General features: G+C 44.0%; 1 protein-coding gene across 2 annotated transcripts in view; it reads left to right on the forward strand.

Moving 5' to 3' along the window:
• Positions 1-476: 476 nt before the first annotated feature.
• Positions 477-15685, forward strand: part of FRMPD4 (FERM and PDZ domain containing 4) — a 292186-nt gene continuing 276977 nt past the window's right edge. For both annotated transcript variants that reach the window (XM_056862191.1, XM_056862193.1), the window contains exon 1: positions 477-529. In XM_056862191.1, coding sequence (XP_056718169.1) covers positions 489-529 — 41 coding nt within the window. In that variant the 5' untranslated portion in view covers positions 477-488. The remainder of the gene's footprint in view (positions 530-15685) is intronic.

Raw genomic sequence — 15685 nt, forward strand, 5'->3', positions numbered from 1 at the left:
GAAGGCATTGGATCGTGAAACCAGAATAACAGATGTTTCTTTTTCTTTTTTCCTTTATTGTCATAATTATTATCATATCGACTTTTTGGATATATGAAATTAAGACAAATAAAAAAGTATTATTATTATTAAAAATAATATTAATAATTATTAATATTAAAAAAGGGGGGGCGCTCGTGCGCGGCAGGGAAGAGAGCGCGCGCGCGCTCGCCCGGCCGCGCGCGCTTCGCTGCTGCTGCTGCTGCTGCTGCTGCGAGATGCTGCACGCCCAGCTGCCGGCCGGAGGGGGGTAGCAGCAGCAGCATCATCAGCATCAGCATCAGCATCAGCAGCATCAGCAGCATCCTCTGCCTCCCGCTGCTGCTGGGGGAGAAGGGCCATGCTCCGGCCGCTTCCTGCGTGCAGCCGCCGCCGCTGCCCGGGCCGGAGGGAGTGAGCGAGCAGCGGGGGTCGGGGGGGGGGGTGGGAGCGCTCCGCCGGCCGCATGGATGGATGTGTTCAGCTTCGTCAAGATTGCAAAGCTCTCCGGGTAAGCCCCGCGTCTCGGACCCCCCCCCCCCTGCAACGTCCCGGCCCTGATGCTGGCGGGGGGGGGCGTTCTCCCCCCACCCCCCCAGGCACCTGCTTTGCACCCGTGTCCTCAACGTGACTCCCGCCCGCGGGGTCCTGGGAGCCCCCCCCCCCTTCCACGATGCAACGTGGCTCCGGCTGCCTCTGAAATGGGTGAGCGGCGCTTGCCCGACCCGGCTGTGGCTGGTATTAGCTCGCCTGAGCCCCGGGGTTTCTTCCTTGGGGGCGTGGGGGGGGGAGGCGCCTTAGCTCGAGGGTGGTTTCGAAAGTGCTGCTGGTGATGGGTGGGGGGGGGAAGCTGGTGCAACAGTGGCCCCAAAGATCTCCCGGTAATCATTGGCATCCAGACTGCTAGGGCAGCTGGGGGAAGGAAGGTCTACCTAGATACAGGCTTGCTCTCTGTGTGCTTTAAGTAAGTGGGCTACGAGTATTTCATGGAAGGTTTTGCATTGGATTTGTCACTCTGTAGATGCACATTTCCCCCCATCTGAATTCTCAAAACTCTGCCTGGCGGCTTCTTGTTGAGTTTTGAGGATACGGATGGGGGAGAAGTGCATCTAAAGAGTGGCAAATCCAATGCAAAACCTTCCATGAATAAATGCCCATCCATGGCGTGTCAGAGTGAACTATAAACAATGATAGGAGAAACTGGATGAAACTGCAACTGTACTGAGTCGCCTTTCTGGCTGTAATACAATCAGATATGTACAGAATGTGGATGTACCGTCATAACTTGAATCTGGATCAATATCCTTTCCTGAGTTCAATCGCTACTCAGAGATTTCTGCCCATTATTCTGGCTGCCAGAATAAACTGTTTTCTTGAAATAACGGTTCGGGTCTCTATTTCCCCCACGAACCCCTGTTTACCGCTACACTGGGAAGAAGACCCTGCTTCGAAGCCACAGTTCCTCTTGGAGTGCTCATGCTAATGGGCCCGTGAGCGGGAAGGAGAGGCAGGCGGGGCCGGTGCTGCCAGTGGGCGGACAAGCGGTCGCCTAGGGCGCAGACCTCAGAGGGGGGCAGAGCTGCCCGGAGGGGCACCGTTTTAAACAGAGCAGTTTCTTAGAAAAAAATGCAACCGACAATTTATATATTTTTTTTATTTTAAGATGAGCACCACAGCAGAGCTATGGAATACGTGTGTGTGTGTGAAGTGCCGTCAAGTCGCTTCCGACTCATGGCAACCCTATGAATGAAAGTCCTCCCAAATGTCCTATCTTTGACAGCCTTGCTCAGATCTTACAAACTGAGGGCTGTGGCTTCCTTTATTGAGTCAATCTATATCTTGTTGGGTCTTCCTCTTTTCCTGCTGCCCTCAACTTTTCCTAGCATTATTGTCTTTTCCAGTGACTCTTGTCTTCTCATTGTGACCAAAGTACAATAGCCTCAGTTTAGTCATTTTAGCTTCTAGGGTCAGTTCAGGCTTGATTTGATCTAGAACCCACTGATTTGTTGTTGTTTTTTGGCAGTCCACGGTATCCATAACACTCTCCTCCAACACCACATTTCAAAGGAATCTATTTTCTTCCTATCAGCTTTCTTCACTGTCCAGCTTTTACACCCATACATAGTAATAGGGAATACGATGGCATGAATTAATCTAGTCTTGGTGGCCAGCCACTATGGAATATAATGAATTATAACATCTTATAAAAAGTGTTGTGCTTTTATTTTTTCTACAAAACATGTTTGTTTTTTGAAAATTGGTTAGCAATGGGGGGGACGGACGACACAAGTAGCTAGCCTTGCCTAAGGCGCCAACATGACCGGCACCTGCCCTGGAAGCAGTTGGGACCACATTGAATAGAAAACATGATGTAGAAAACATTTTTTTTTTAAATCGTGTTTAATTGAAAGTCAACATGGACCTCCCAACGTGGCTTTTCAAGTGTGCTGCTCGTCCTCATCGCTCTTCTATACCTGTTCTGGGCCATATGGGATCTGAAATAGATCAGATTGCACAATAAGAGTATTTTTAGAGGCGATATGAAATCCTGCTGAGACGGATGCTCAATACTTCTCTGCTGGGTGCTGGGCAGTTAACTGCGTTCATCTTTGCTTAGCATAGCTTGTGCAATACGTGCATTTCCCGTGTGTGACCTTATGTCTGATAGAGACACTTTTTTTTCATTAAAAGATACCTATCTTCTTTTCCTGTAAGTACCAGAAGAGTGCCGATCTCTCACTTTCAGAAGAAGAAGAAAACATTCAGAGAGAAGATAGGCCTTAGGCTACACAGGTGTGTAAATGTGTAAAGAGGTTAAGACTCTTGACAGCGTCTCCTCTGTGGTTATACAAGGTTTTCTTGTGTGAAAGTGTCGTGAGGAACCAACCACATGTGTTTTCACAGATGTGGCCCTGAAGTGCTGCAGTTGCAGGTTCATAATGAGTTTTGGTATGGTTAGTCTTCCTAAAGAATATACCTTACACTGTGTACAGGTGCCAGAGTGTATTGAGTACTCTGAATACACTGGTTGACACACTGTAGTTAACCACTGGCCTTTACCAACATCAGTGGTATTGACAGAAATGGAATGTACTCTAGGGAGAGGGGAAGGAGAAATAAAGTGGATACTTTATTTCAGGGTCTTACAGGTGATGTACCTGTCAAAATGACAAATGTGTTGTAGCACAGTGTGTTCTAAAGTCAGAAAATGCCACAGGTGTGAAAACCGTGGATTGCCAAGCTACAATTGCACTGCACTACTAAATTCTTTTTTTCTTTATTGCTTTCCTTGTCTTCCAAATATACCTAGCCAATATAACTAACCAAGTTCACAACAGTACTTTTTGTACAGTATGCGACCTTCTGAGGTCAAGTAGCTCACTGGGTTTTAAGAGGCATATCTTAAAAGAGCCAGCGCGGTGTAGTGGTTAAGAGCGGCGGACTCTAATCGGGAGAACCCGATTGGATTCCCCACTCCTCCACATGCAGCCTGCTGGGTGACCTTGGGCTAGTCACAGTTCTCTCAGGACTCTCTTAGCCTCACCTACCTCACAAGGGGCCTGTTGTGGGGGGAAGGGAAGGCGACTAAGTTGCTTTGAGACTCCTTTCGGTAGAGAAAAGTTGGGTATAAAAACCAATTCTTCTTCTTTCTTCTGATTGACGGCCCCTTGGGATAAGCTTTCCACCTCCCAGCTTGCCTCTCGTGGTAGGGGAACTTGAGCTCTGATAACTGGTCTTGTGGGAACTGGTTATAGCCATCTTCAGCTTTGACATTCTTAAGTGATTATAAGTGCAACTGTGTGCATAGCTGAATGACTGAAGTCACTCTAAGGGTGCTTTCACAGATGCCAAATAATGCACTTTCGATCCACTTTGCAGCTGGATTTTACTGTGCAAAATGGCAAAATCCACTTGCAAAAGCTTGTTAAAGTGCCTTGAAAGTGCATTATTCAGGATGTGTGAAAGTGCTCTAAGCCATGCTTGTGCTAGTTAGCCATAGAGAGAGCTACATCACTAACAGGAACCTTAATAAATATGAAGAGAAAAATGCATGTGTGAAAAGGGTCCTACAGTGTGTCCAGGTTTTTCTCTTTTTATTCTGTATATTATTTTTGGCCATTAGTTCAAGCACTGCCATTAATGTAAAATTAAACTAAGTGCAGTTCGTGGAAAGGAGGCATCCATTCGTTAAAGATATTGAAAATTAAAAGTTGAGGATATCTGGAGAAGGAGGAAAAAGCAGAAGATGAAGAAAGGAGGAAAATTGGGGGATAGTGATGGTGGAAATAGCAGAGCCTGAGGAAAGCAGGCAGAAGTGCAGTGGAAAATAAGGAAAGGTGGAAACAGAGACTAAAGCCATTTATGCAGGGGTATTTACTTCGCAGTTCCTGCTGGGCTGCTTCGAGGCTTCTTTTGCATTCATGATTTTACCGACCTTCAGACCTGACTTCGCTGTGGCCTTGTTCTTCCCCCACAGTTCCAGGGCCCTGTTTTAGAACGAATTTAAATACTGCTTCGAGGTAAGAGCGACGCAAATTCGCCCCATTTCCATGCATATCTCTTAACTTCGGGTTTCTCTCCCCACACCCATTTTGGCTTCTCCCTCCCATGTGTCTGTCCCTCCCATCCAGTCCCTTCCCTCAAAGCAAAGCATAAAAGAGGGAATTAAACTGCCATGAAATGTGCAGGAAGACACCAAAGAGAGGCTGCAAAGGTTGGAAAGCAGCTCCCGGAAGGGAGCTGTTGAAGAAAGGTGGGGAGGAATACCCAGGAAAAGCACACGTAGTCCCTTTAAGAGCTGACTCGCCCCCTCCTAGTCAAGTGCAACAAGGCTACATTTTCAGGGGGAGGGACTCAGAAGATCCATGATTCACTGGGGATGCCTAATTAATCACAAGGTACTCCTGGAATTGGGGAGTAATCACAAGGTAATCCTGGAACATCATGCATTTGGGGAGTAATCACAAGGTAATCCCGGAACATCATGCATATGATGTTTGAGAATTCAGAGCAGAAAACTGTGCAGCAAACCAAACGAAAATTTTCCCTGCATAAATGACCCAAGGGATGAAAAAGTGTGTGTGTGTGTGTGTGTGGGGGAACTCGGCAGGAAACGGGGGGTGGGGTTGAGGTTGTCACCTGTCATCTCAGTCTTGGTCCCATTTTCGGTGCATTTTTTTCATCCACAGCATTAAGTAGACGTCTTGCTGGTCATTCTTGTTTTTCATGGAGCACAGTCCTGAACAGATTTACCCAGAGGTAGATACAATCTCCCATGAAAGTGTGCATGCTTACTATATCTAACGATTCATACATGGAATTTGGATGTGAGAGTGATCCCACACAGTGCAAGCCATCTATGCCATAATTGGTTGGGCTTATTATTTTTGAAGTTATGTTACTTCTAAATTTCAGTTTGTGAAAGATCTTTGTGTGTACACATGTTTAGTAAAGGAAGGCTGGTGTTAATTCTTACCATTGTTTGCGATCACCAGTTTGTATTGGAAACTCTTTTGGAAACTCTTGTTTTGATCACATCACTTCAAGATGTGACTGCAACTTACTTGTTGTAATGTTGGCATCTAAAGGTTTACATCAGTCACCAAAGACTGTGGGGTGGATCCAACCATTCTCCAACGAGCCTTCTTCCAATGTAAGTGGCTTCCACTGGAGGGAGAGCCACTTAGGTTGTAAGACTTCAGAATTGAGCCAAAAGGAAAGGTAGGGTATAAAGTTGTAAATAATTAAAAATAAGCTTTGCTTAGTGGATTGGTAGGCAATGGATTGGATCCATCCCACTGTATGTCATATATAAACCATATGCATCAAAGGAGAGGGGAGCTTTCCAGTAAATGGGTCATATTCCTTTCTGTTTTGGGGTTAAAAAGATGGGCTTCATTGTGGATTTTATGTACAAACAAAGCAAAATTTTACTAAGCAATCTCTGGTGACCTGCGTTATAAGTCTGTTCTTTTATAAGTGTGCTCCCTATAGATGAAACCCAATCAGAAATGTGTTTACTAGGAGAGAAATAAGTTGATTTCAGTGGAACTTCTTCTAGGTAATCTTCTTTACTGCATCTGCTGCAGTCTTAAAGAAAGTTGATCTGTAATCTGTCCCCAAATAGTTTTTCTGCCATTTTAAATACATAAAATAGGCAGGAAATTGTTTAGGGCGAACTGGATACAATGATCTTTGTCTTTTATATAGCACTTCTGAGAGTTTTCTATTAAAACATTTTCAAAGGTAAGCAAAGATAATGAATGTTTTCTCCCATGGGCATAACTTTAAAAGGGAGTATGTTTTATTTTCTTCCTCTGTTATGTAATGAACTAAATTGATTTTTTAAAAAATGAAACACATCAGTGAGGATTTTGGTTGTGGATGGACTCATAACTATTACTTTAAAAAATGTACTCTGTTTTAAGCAAAAGCCCTGTGACGCCGAGTGGTAAACTGCAGTACTGCAGTCAAAGTTCTACTCATGACCTGCGTTCGATCCCGACGGAAGTCGGTTTCAGGTTGATTCAGCCTTCCATCCTTCCGAGGTCGGTAAAATTAGTACCCAGCTTATTGGGGGTAAAGTGTAGACAACTGGGGGAGGAAATGGCAAACCACCCCGTAAACATGGGGGATTTATGCATGGGTTCTTTGACTCACGTTCCCCGCCAGTTTGATTTGGTTCTTTGCAGGAGTTATGCATGATTTTTCCGTTCCTCGAAGTTCAACTTGGTTCCATCCACACTTTCCCTGAGTCTTCCTGATGCTGTTTTAGTGTGAATTTAAACTCCAACTCAAATTCAACTTGTGTCAAATGCATGCAATTTGTGTGCATAAGGCAAACCACAGGCTCCTCAACTCACACTCCCAAATGCCCACCCTCTCGTTTTCCCCTCCCATACTTCCGCAATCCCCTCGAAGCCCCAAAAGCCATCTTTCAACATAAGGGTTTTAATTTCCCCCCATTGTGTTCTCCCCCCTCCCCTAGTTGCGTGAAATTATTTTTAATAGATATAATCAAATTACCGCTAATCCAGTAATGCGGCAATTAACATGTGTCCTGTTCTCTGCCCTCCTTCGTAATCATGATTACTGGTTTGGTGTGGGATTTTCATACAAACACATTTGGCAACTGTTACAAGTCCTTGGGGATTTGTTACTCACATTGGTGTTTTAAGAAGTACAACTTTGGCTCCCCCCTTGCTTTCCTGGGAGCATCATGATGGCTATTCTTATCCCTGTTTAGTTGCACCCAATTTATTTGTTTATGTGTGTGCCATTGCAGTGATGGAAAGAGTAGCTTTCCCTCCCCTGCATGACCCAAGATGGGAGTTTGCAGGGCACAGGTAGCTAAGCCCTGGGCTGCAGCACGGGCTTTTGTTTGTTTGGCTGTGCAATTTTAGTGATAAAATGCTAGAATATTTATGTATTTAGCATTTTATTGCTGAAATTGCACAGCCCCCAAAAAAGGGGGGGCTGGCCATTTGTTTGGACCCTTTGTTTTTGGCTTTGGCTGTAAAATGACTACTCACTCGGGGCAGAGGTGAGCTGACAGGGGCGGTGGTGATGTATTTCTAAAAATAAACACTACAGCCAATTACAAAGCAGCATTTTCAGGGGGCAGGGACTCAGACACTCCGGATTTTTGCTGGTGATTCTACAGTACAAAAATTTACTCCTAATACTCCAGGAATTTCTTTGGGGCAAACCCCCCCATGCATAGAGTTTTGAGTATTCGGATGAGAAAAGTGTGCATCAAAAGAGCGTCAAACCCAAGAGAGCGTAAAAATCCCATATAAATGGCCATAGTCTGCCTAGTAAATGTTGTGATGTGACGTCACTCCATGAGTCAGTAATGACCCAGTGCTTGCACAGGGGACTACTTTTACCTTTAAAAATTTTTTAAGTTACATTCCTGGTGGATAAGATCACAAGGGACACATGTGGTCGTAAATTAGCTGTGATGACCCATGAATGAAAGTTCAACACTCTCTTAAGGATTAAAGTCAAGATAAACTAGCATATGTCCCTCCAACACAGGGGCGGTCTGACAGAAGCCATTTAATTGACTGGAAAGATACAAATTACCCCACAGATTTATCAGCCTATAAACAAGCCCACATGTCCACTCATACTTGTTGTATTCATTAATTACATATTAATGGCCTGACATAAAACAAGAACAAGCTATAGCTCTTCAAAACTTTTCTACCTGCTCACCTGGACATCATTCTTACTGAAGATGACCAGAGATATGACTTAAAAAAAAAACGATACCCAGTGGCTAGCACCAGGACAGCATCACCTGGTAAACAGAGACTATTTAAATAATGATGGAAGACAACTGTACATGTCATCTGACTGCTTCAGAGTCTTGGAATGATTAGTTATTAAAGTTCTGTATTTTAAATATTAATTTTGCTTTAAGTGAAGGACACTTTCAGTGCAATCCTATGTAGATTTACTGCTGCCTATGCCCGTTGACTTGATGAGCTTATACTGGAGTAACTCTGTTTAGGATGGCACCATAACAAATACATTACTTTTTTCTAATGTTACTTCTCTAGATGAATTAGTCCCAAAATTACTTATTGTGTTGGGGACGGAAATCCCATACCCAATTTCTAATTACTCAGTTTTTGCACTCTGTTTTATTGAAGCTGGAGAAGTCCACTACAATGCTCAGGTTGAAGTTGTGTACTTGTAGAATAAACACGCAAGGGTACATCCTGCTAATGGGATAATGGCTTATTTTTGGAAGGATGCTGAAAATACTGCCTTTCTGAAAAGGCCCAGATTAATCACATTTCTTTTAATCCTTGTAGTTGTGCTTATACAGTGTTTTTGGAATGTATCCCAAAACTATATTGATGAGCCTCTTTGAATTTTCATGTGTCATTGTCATTTATCAGTAGAGGACAGCAGGTCTGATTTGTTGCTGAAAGGAGACATATTTGAACCAGCAACATACATGGTTAATATTTGGCTGGGAGACCACCAAGGAAGTCCAGGGTTGATATGCAGAGGCAGTCAGAAGCCACTCTGGTAGTCTCTTGCCTTGAAAACCCTACAGGGTTGCCATAGGTCAGATGCAACTTGATGGCACTTTCTACCCCCAAAGGGGAAAAAGGCTTGCATGGGTGTTGTTGGATTTTGTTCAGTGTAGAAATGCACTAAGAAAGATCTTGGTTCAATTTTGAATCAATTTGTTCTGTACTTATCCTTGATGCACTGACCCACAAGATTTTAGTGCTGAGGATGCTTTTCATTGCCTGTAACATGGAGGCATTTTGCAGGTCAGTTTCCTTATTTTATGCCATTCTAGGTTGCTATAGAAGCCCAGCCAACTATAATTTAAACCTGAGCCTGAAATTATAAGTGGATTTTAGATATTCTCAGGTCAGTGGGGAAGCTATTGATGTTCTACTCCATTTTCAATGTTCTGCTCAAATAGGGATTACTGCACCTCAGAATCCAGTATCTGAGCGATAAATGAAAATACTGAATGGACACACATGCTAATATGACTTCCTGCAAAAGATCTGTTATTTATTTTCTTTGCTGATAGTTCCTTGCTATTTATAACACAAATGAAAACACGGCATCAGATATGAGAGAGAGAGAAATGGCTGCTTTGAAAATGGAATTTCTTCTGGGTATACCGGTATTTGTATAGGATCTGGGACAATGGTTTCTTAAGCAATCTTATCTTGGCTCTCTAATAGCCCTGGAGTAACAGAGGATTTCTGTTTCAAAGAAGAGTTAGTGATCCATTTTAAGGTCCATAGCCTTAAAATGTCACACTATAAACCTTCTAAGAAATAGTCAACAAATTATGTAATTACAGTTTATGTTATCTTTCTGTAATGAACTCTAATACTGTTAGGAGAATTGTAGGATGTGGAATGAAAATAAACACAGATAGTATTCTAAAAATAGAGACTGGTGAACCAGCAGGTACTTTATATAAATTAATTATATTTAAATAAAGAACTGAAGGGGAGAGATTCGTAGAGCTGTTTAGACTTACCCAATGTGTCTGTGAAAGCCCCGTGGAATTTTTAGAAAGTTTTTTTCCCTTGAAAAGCTGGCCTGTTCTTTCCTTCTCACCCAGGACATACAATAAACTGGAAATTACAAAGTAAGAAAAAAAGTTTGACCCTGTTTACAGTTACTGGTGAACAAGCAAGCCATCCCACTCTCTCCCCGAGCTGAGTTTACTCTCATGTATGAAGTCGGTGGATTGTAGTCTTAATCCCACAAAATGCAACCATTTAAGTACAGCGGATGTCAGTCAACTCCTTTCTCTTCCCCACCCCTTAGGCCATACAGGTGCTCCCTGAGAGTGTGGCGTTCGCTGCAGCCGGGTGGGCAGCCATGCCCATGCTGCAGTGGCGCCCCTCCTTTCCCCACGTTCACAGCGGCGCCCCTCCTCTACATGTGCCCAGGGCAGCTGCTCCCCCCAGCCCCCCCCCAAGATCTATCCCTGGATGTGCAATAACCTCCTGGAAGGATTCTGCCAGAGAACATCTTTACCAGTATTCAGGAGAGGCTAGAAGACCCATCTTTTCACGAGCCACTGAACGGCATTGCTGCAGGTTCTTTTTAATCTGTACAATGTTTTTTCTCTGTGCTGCTTTATTGGTTTTTATGACCAGTGTCGTGTAGTGGTTAAGAGCAGTGGTTTGGAGTGGTGGATTCTGATCTGGAGAACCGGGTTTGATTCCCCACTCCACCCCATGAGCGGCAGAGGTTAATCTGGTAAACTGGATTTGATTCTCCACTCCTCTACATGAAGCCAGCTGGGTGACCTTGAGTTAGTCACACTCTCTCAGCTCCACCTACTTCACAGGGTGTCTGTCGTGGGGAGGGGAAGGGAAAGTGATTGTAAGCCGGTTTGATTCTGCCTTAAGTGGTAGAGAAAGTTGGCATATGAAAACCAACTCTTCTTCTAAACGTTTCTATTTGCTTTAAGTGCAGGAGGGGAAAGGCTAAAATGTTAAGAATACATTTAGCAAGCAGACATGCAGTTCCCCAATCTTCACAGAACCTCCCCCACAGAGGACAAACCCTTAGAAAGATAACAGAAATCACATACTGCCAGTCTGGAGGAAGCCCCATTCTTCCTGAGTACCCAGTTGCTAAAGTCACAGCATGCAACTGGATTTTAAGTAAATAGGGTAATGAAATACCAGAAGCAAATATGTCATTCCAGCAGTGTGCCAAATAACCAAAGAAATGGTTCAAGGTTTCAATTACTGTAGTTGCATCCATGTGCCATAGCAGCATGTTTTTGAAATTCAAAGGCACACATACATTTTGAATAGGACAGAACAGCATTGTCTATATTATTCTCCCTGAAAATATTCAGTAGGTGTACTTGATGTTGTATGTGAGAAATTTCACTTAGCATCATCCATCTGAATAGTAGTTTTCAGTCTTGTGTAGAGGTTACTCTGTCCCCAAAACATCCAGTGAGACTATTGAGGCCCTTTCTTGATTAAAACATATAAGCGGGAAACCTCAAGGACTTGTGCAGTGAATTTCCCTCTCCCACACTCTTTCCTCTTTCCCTTCCTTGAAAGCCCCCACTGCATCTCCCTCTTTCCTGCATTTCTCCTTCCCATCCGCCAACCAATCTACTTTTACCTTGTCCCCATCTTCAGTGTTCTGCTCTAGGTTATCCCGGCACACTCTACCCAGGAAAACTATGGCCCAGTTGCACGGTGCCGGTTGCCAGGACAAGCCAGGGCCTGTTGCACAGTAGGGAACCTGCAAAGACTTGTGAAGGGCACCCATTTCCCCCCACACTATTTCTTCTTTCCCTCCGCCTGACAACAACCATATTATCAACCTTCCCTGCTTCCTTCTGTCCTTCCCACCCAGTCATCTTTTATCTGCTTCTCCCTCTTTTACTTATTTATAGCCCACCTTTCTCTGCAATGAGGACTGAAAGCACCTTACTTCATTCTCCTCTCCTTCATTGTATCCTCAAAACAACCCTGTGTTCAGTGGCAGACTTGGAGTGAAAAACCATGGGAAAGGACCCCTTCCCCAGCCCACCCTGGCTCCCCAAAGGAGGGAGGGAGAGAAGAAGAACAGTTTGTCTGATCCTGCCCCTCCCTCCCAAAGGGAGGGATGATATGAGGGAGGAAGAGGCAGCCTACCTAACCAAGTGACCAGGTGCCGCTTTCTTTACTTCAAACAGATCTCAGGTGGGCCAGATGCTGCTTGCCTTGCTCTGTGTGGGCTGGGCACTGCTTCCCTCATCTCTGCTGGGTGCCTCCCTCACCTTGCAGTATTCACCCAAGGCCCCACCCCGCCTTGCCTCATGTGGTGCTCAGCCTGGTGCTGCTGTCTTCTTCACCTTGTGCAGAGCTTGGCTGGGCACCAGTGTCTGCCTCGCTTTGCATGGGCATTGGCCGGGCCAGGTGCCAGCATCTGCCTTGTCTCGCATGAGCTGAGCTAGGTGCCACCTTCCCCATCTTACTTTTTTGTGTGGGGCTCCAGTGGGCCGATCTCTGTCTCTCCTCCTTGCCTCAGCCTGGCTGGGCACTGCCTGTCTTGCCTTGCAAGGGGCTCGGGTGGGTTGGGCTCAGCACTTCTTTCAGCGGGCTGGCTGGCCCAGGTGTGAATGGGAGGCCATTGGCCCACTGGGAGGCATCCAGGTGCTCTTAATGGTTAATCTTGGCCCGGCCTGTGAGGCAAGTTAGGCTGAGAATCTGTTAGTGGCCCCAGGTTACCCTAGTGAGTTTCCAGGGCGGAATCAGGATTTGAGGTCCACGAGCATCCAGGTGCTCTTAATGGTTAATCTTGGCCTGTGAGGCAAGTTAGGCTGAGAATGTGTTAGTGGCCCCAGGTCACCTAGTGAGTTTCCAGGGCAGAATGTGGATTCGGGGTTCTAGTCTGAAACTCTAACCACTACACCACACTGGCTTTTGTAGGGTGGTTGCTGTTGAACATTAGCAAGTAGCTAGACCCAGATGAGTATCAAGTCGCCCAGTGGTTCCTATAGGGCCTGGCCCCAGTGAGTCTTCCCTTAAAGGCCTGGTGCTCCTTCTATCTTTTTGGATTTTTTTCTCCCCCCCCCCTTTTAAAAAAAGATTTCAGATTTTTCTGCAAACCTGGGACGTTTTTCAGGTTTGTAAAAACATCTGTCTTGTCTGATCATGGGTCTAGTCTCTGGATTTAGGTATCCTCAGATTGGGCCAACTCGGCTATTATGTGACATTCTGGTAGAGAATATTGTCGAAGGCTTTCACGGTCAGAGTTCATTGGTTCTTGTAGGTTATCCGGGCTGTGTGACCGTGGTCTTGGTATTTTCTTTCCTGATGTTTCGCCAGCAGTTGTGGCAGGCATCTTCAGAGGAGTGACACTGAAGGACAGTGTCTCTCAGTGTCAAGTGTGTAGGAAGAGTAATATATAGTCAGAAAGGGGTTGGGTTGAGCTGAATCATTGTCCTGCAAAAAGTATCAAAGGTAATGTGCTAATCATTGTCCTGTAAGTATCAAGATAACGTGCTAATGAGGGTGTGGTATGTTACTATGGAACCATTGTATCCTGAAGTGATCTGTTAATGTGTGAAATCCAAAGCTAATCTGCATGGCTATTGTGGACTGTATTGGTAGAATTGTCCAGTCTTTCAGTGTCTTGGTAGAGGTTCTGACTTTGAGATCTTCTAGTATCTTTCCAGTTTTGTGTCATATAGAACATTTTTTTCCTGGACACTTTGTTTAAAGGGTAGATTTCTGTTTTATTATATAGATTTTTAGGAGGTGCGCATCCAGTGCAGTGGTCCTGTGTATGGTTAACCTTCAAAGCTGTGCCCTTATTTTTTTAGCTACTCAACTGTTGGTGTGTAATTAACTACTTTGTATGCGTATCTCAACTTAGACCCCACTTTTTAAAATACCTTTCTCAAAACAAGTTGATATTCCTTAGAGAAATATGCAAAGCAAACAAACAACCCCACAACTCCTTTTCAAATATGTTTTGACAAGAGTAGCTGCTTCCCCCACCCCGCAAGTAGCTAGAAACATGCATAATGCAGAGACAGTGTAGTGAGCACATTATGCAGAGAAGAAGTTGGTGATATTGACATGATGAGTCCATACTCCTAAACATTTCTTCATTATCTAATGGTTTACAAGGGAAAAAGTGGGAAAGTCTATACGCAGGAGGAGCCTTTCTTGCTAAGTACTGGGATTTATGGATTCTCTTCTGGATAAGATCAGGGAAGACCTGATCTTGCTGTTGACTCCTAGATAGTTTTGATGTTTCCAAAATGGGCTGGAATAAAAATTATGAACAAGATAAGAAAATCTCTCAGATAAGGAGAAAATAAGCTGGCATAAAAATATCAGTATAGTAGCAAAGTGGAAGCATTTGAAATATTGTCGAAGGCTTTCAAGAACCAATGGAAGCATTTGATTCAGAAAGAAATGCACTTGCCAATCTTGACCACAATCGATGGACGAGAGAAAAATAACATGTTGTAAAGAAATAAAAGGCTGTAAAGAACCAGATACAGGAAGTTGTAGTAGATAGTGTATCAGAATGCTTGCGGGCTGGGAGTATAAATCCCATTAACCCCCCCCCCACACACACACACACCCCCAGGCCTTCAAGGAATTATTCTTTTTAGTCTTGGTTGAAATTATGTGGAACTTTCTGCAAATGAGACTCCAGAGACTGTTTTGAATATATTAAGGCCATTTTTTCCCAAGGAAACTGTAGATAAAAAATTCAGTATCAGATATACTGTATAAAACTTTAATTGCAATTTTTATGAACAAATCAAAGAGACACTAAGGAGGTATGAGTCATCGGTAACAAGGAAAGTTATTTCTGGTTTGACTTTGAATTTTGTGTGCAGCATTTTTCAGCAATGCTTGTAAAAACATTCAGTTTCCTTTGTTCTAAAACCCCCTAGTCTCCTCACAATGTGTTAACAGAATTCTCCATAATAAATGCTCATTTTTTAAAAATCTGCATATAAAAAAGTTGTCTATTTACAGTGAGGATAATGAAGCATCCTAGCTTTTCTGTGCTTTTTTTGTGGCTGTGCGTTCTAGGATATTGTGTGAGTTAATTGACCACAGGTGCTCCTTTTGCTATTTGAGTGATGGTGATTTGTTGTATTCAACTAGTGAGTCTTGAACTTCCTAACAGAACTGCATCTGTTCACTGGCTGTAGCTCCTATTAGGTATACATGTTAATTCACACTGGCATTCATACAGGTTTCATTAACATGGTGTTTGGCTAAGCAAATAGTCAGGGATCCAGGAAGTCTTCACTTGAAATCTTGTTTCTGCTATAAACTCACAAAGCAGCCTCAGGCTATCTTCTGCCATATGGGGACAATGATACTAACCTTCCTTACAGGGCTATCGTAAGGATTGCATTAATAATGCAAGAGATGGTCTTGGCCTGGTAAATGAAGCCACTCCTTGGAGTGACCTTCTTTTTGAAAGCGACTTTCATGGGGGGGTTGGATATTGGAACCAGATGAAGTCTCAACCACTGGGGCTGTTCCGAAGGAGACTGCTCATCTGCATAGGTGAGGGAGTCTCCTTCGGAAGCCTGGTGGTGTGAGCAGCTGTCAAAGGCAGTTCTTTTTAGTTGGAGGGTATATCCCTCCGGATGATACTGGGTGAGCCCTGTCTT

Source organism: Euleptes europaea, chromosome 16 (assembly GCF_029931775.1).
Source record: "Euleptes europaea isolate rEulEur1 chromosome 16, rEulEur1.hap1, whole genome shotgun sequence".
NCBI lineage: Eukaryota > Metazoa > Chordata > Lepidosauria > Squamata > Sphaerodactylidae > Euleptes > Euleptes europaea.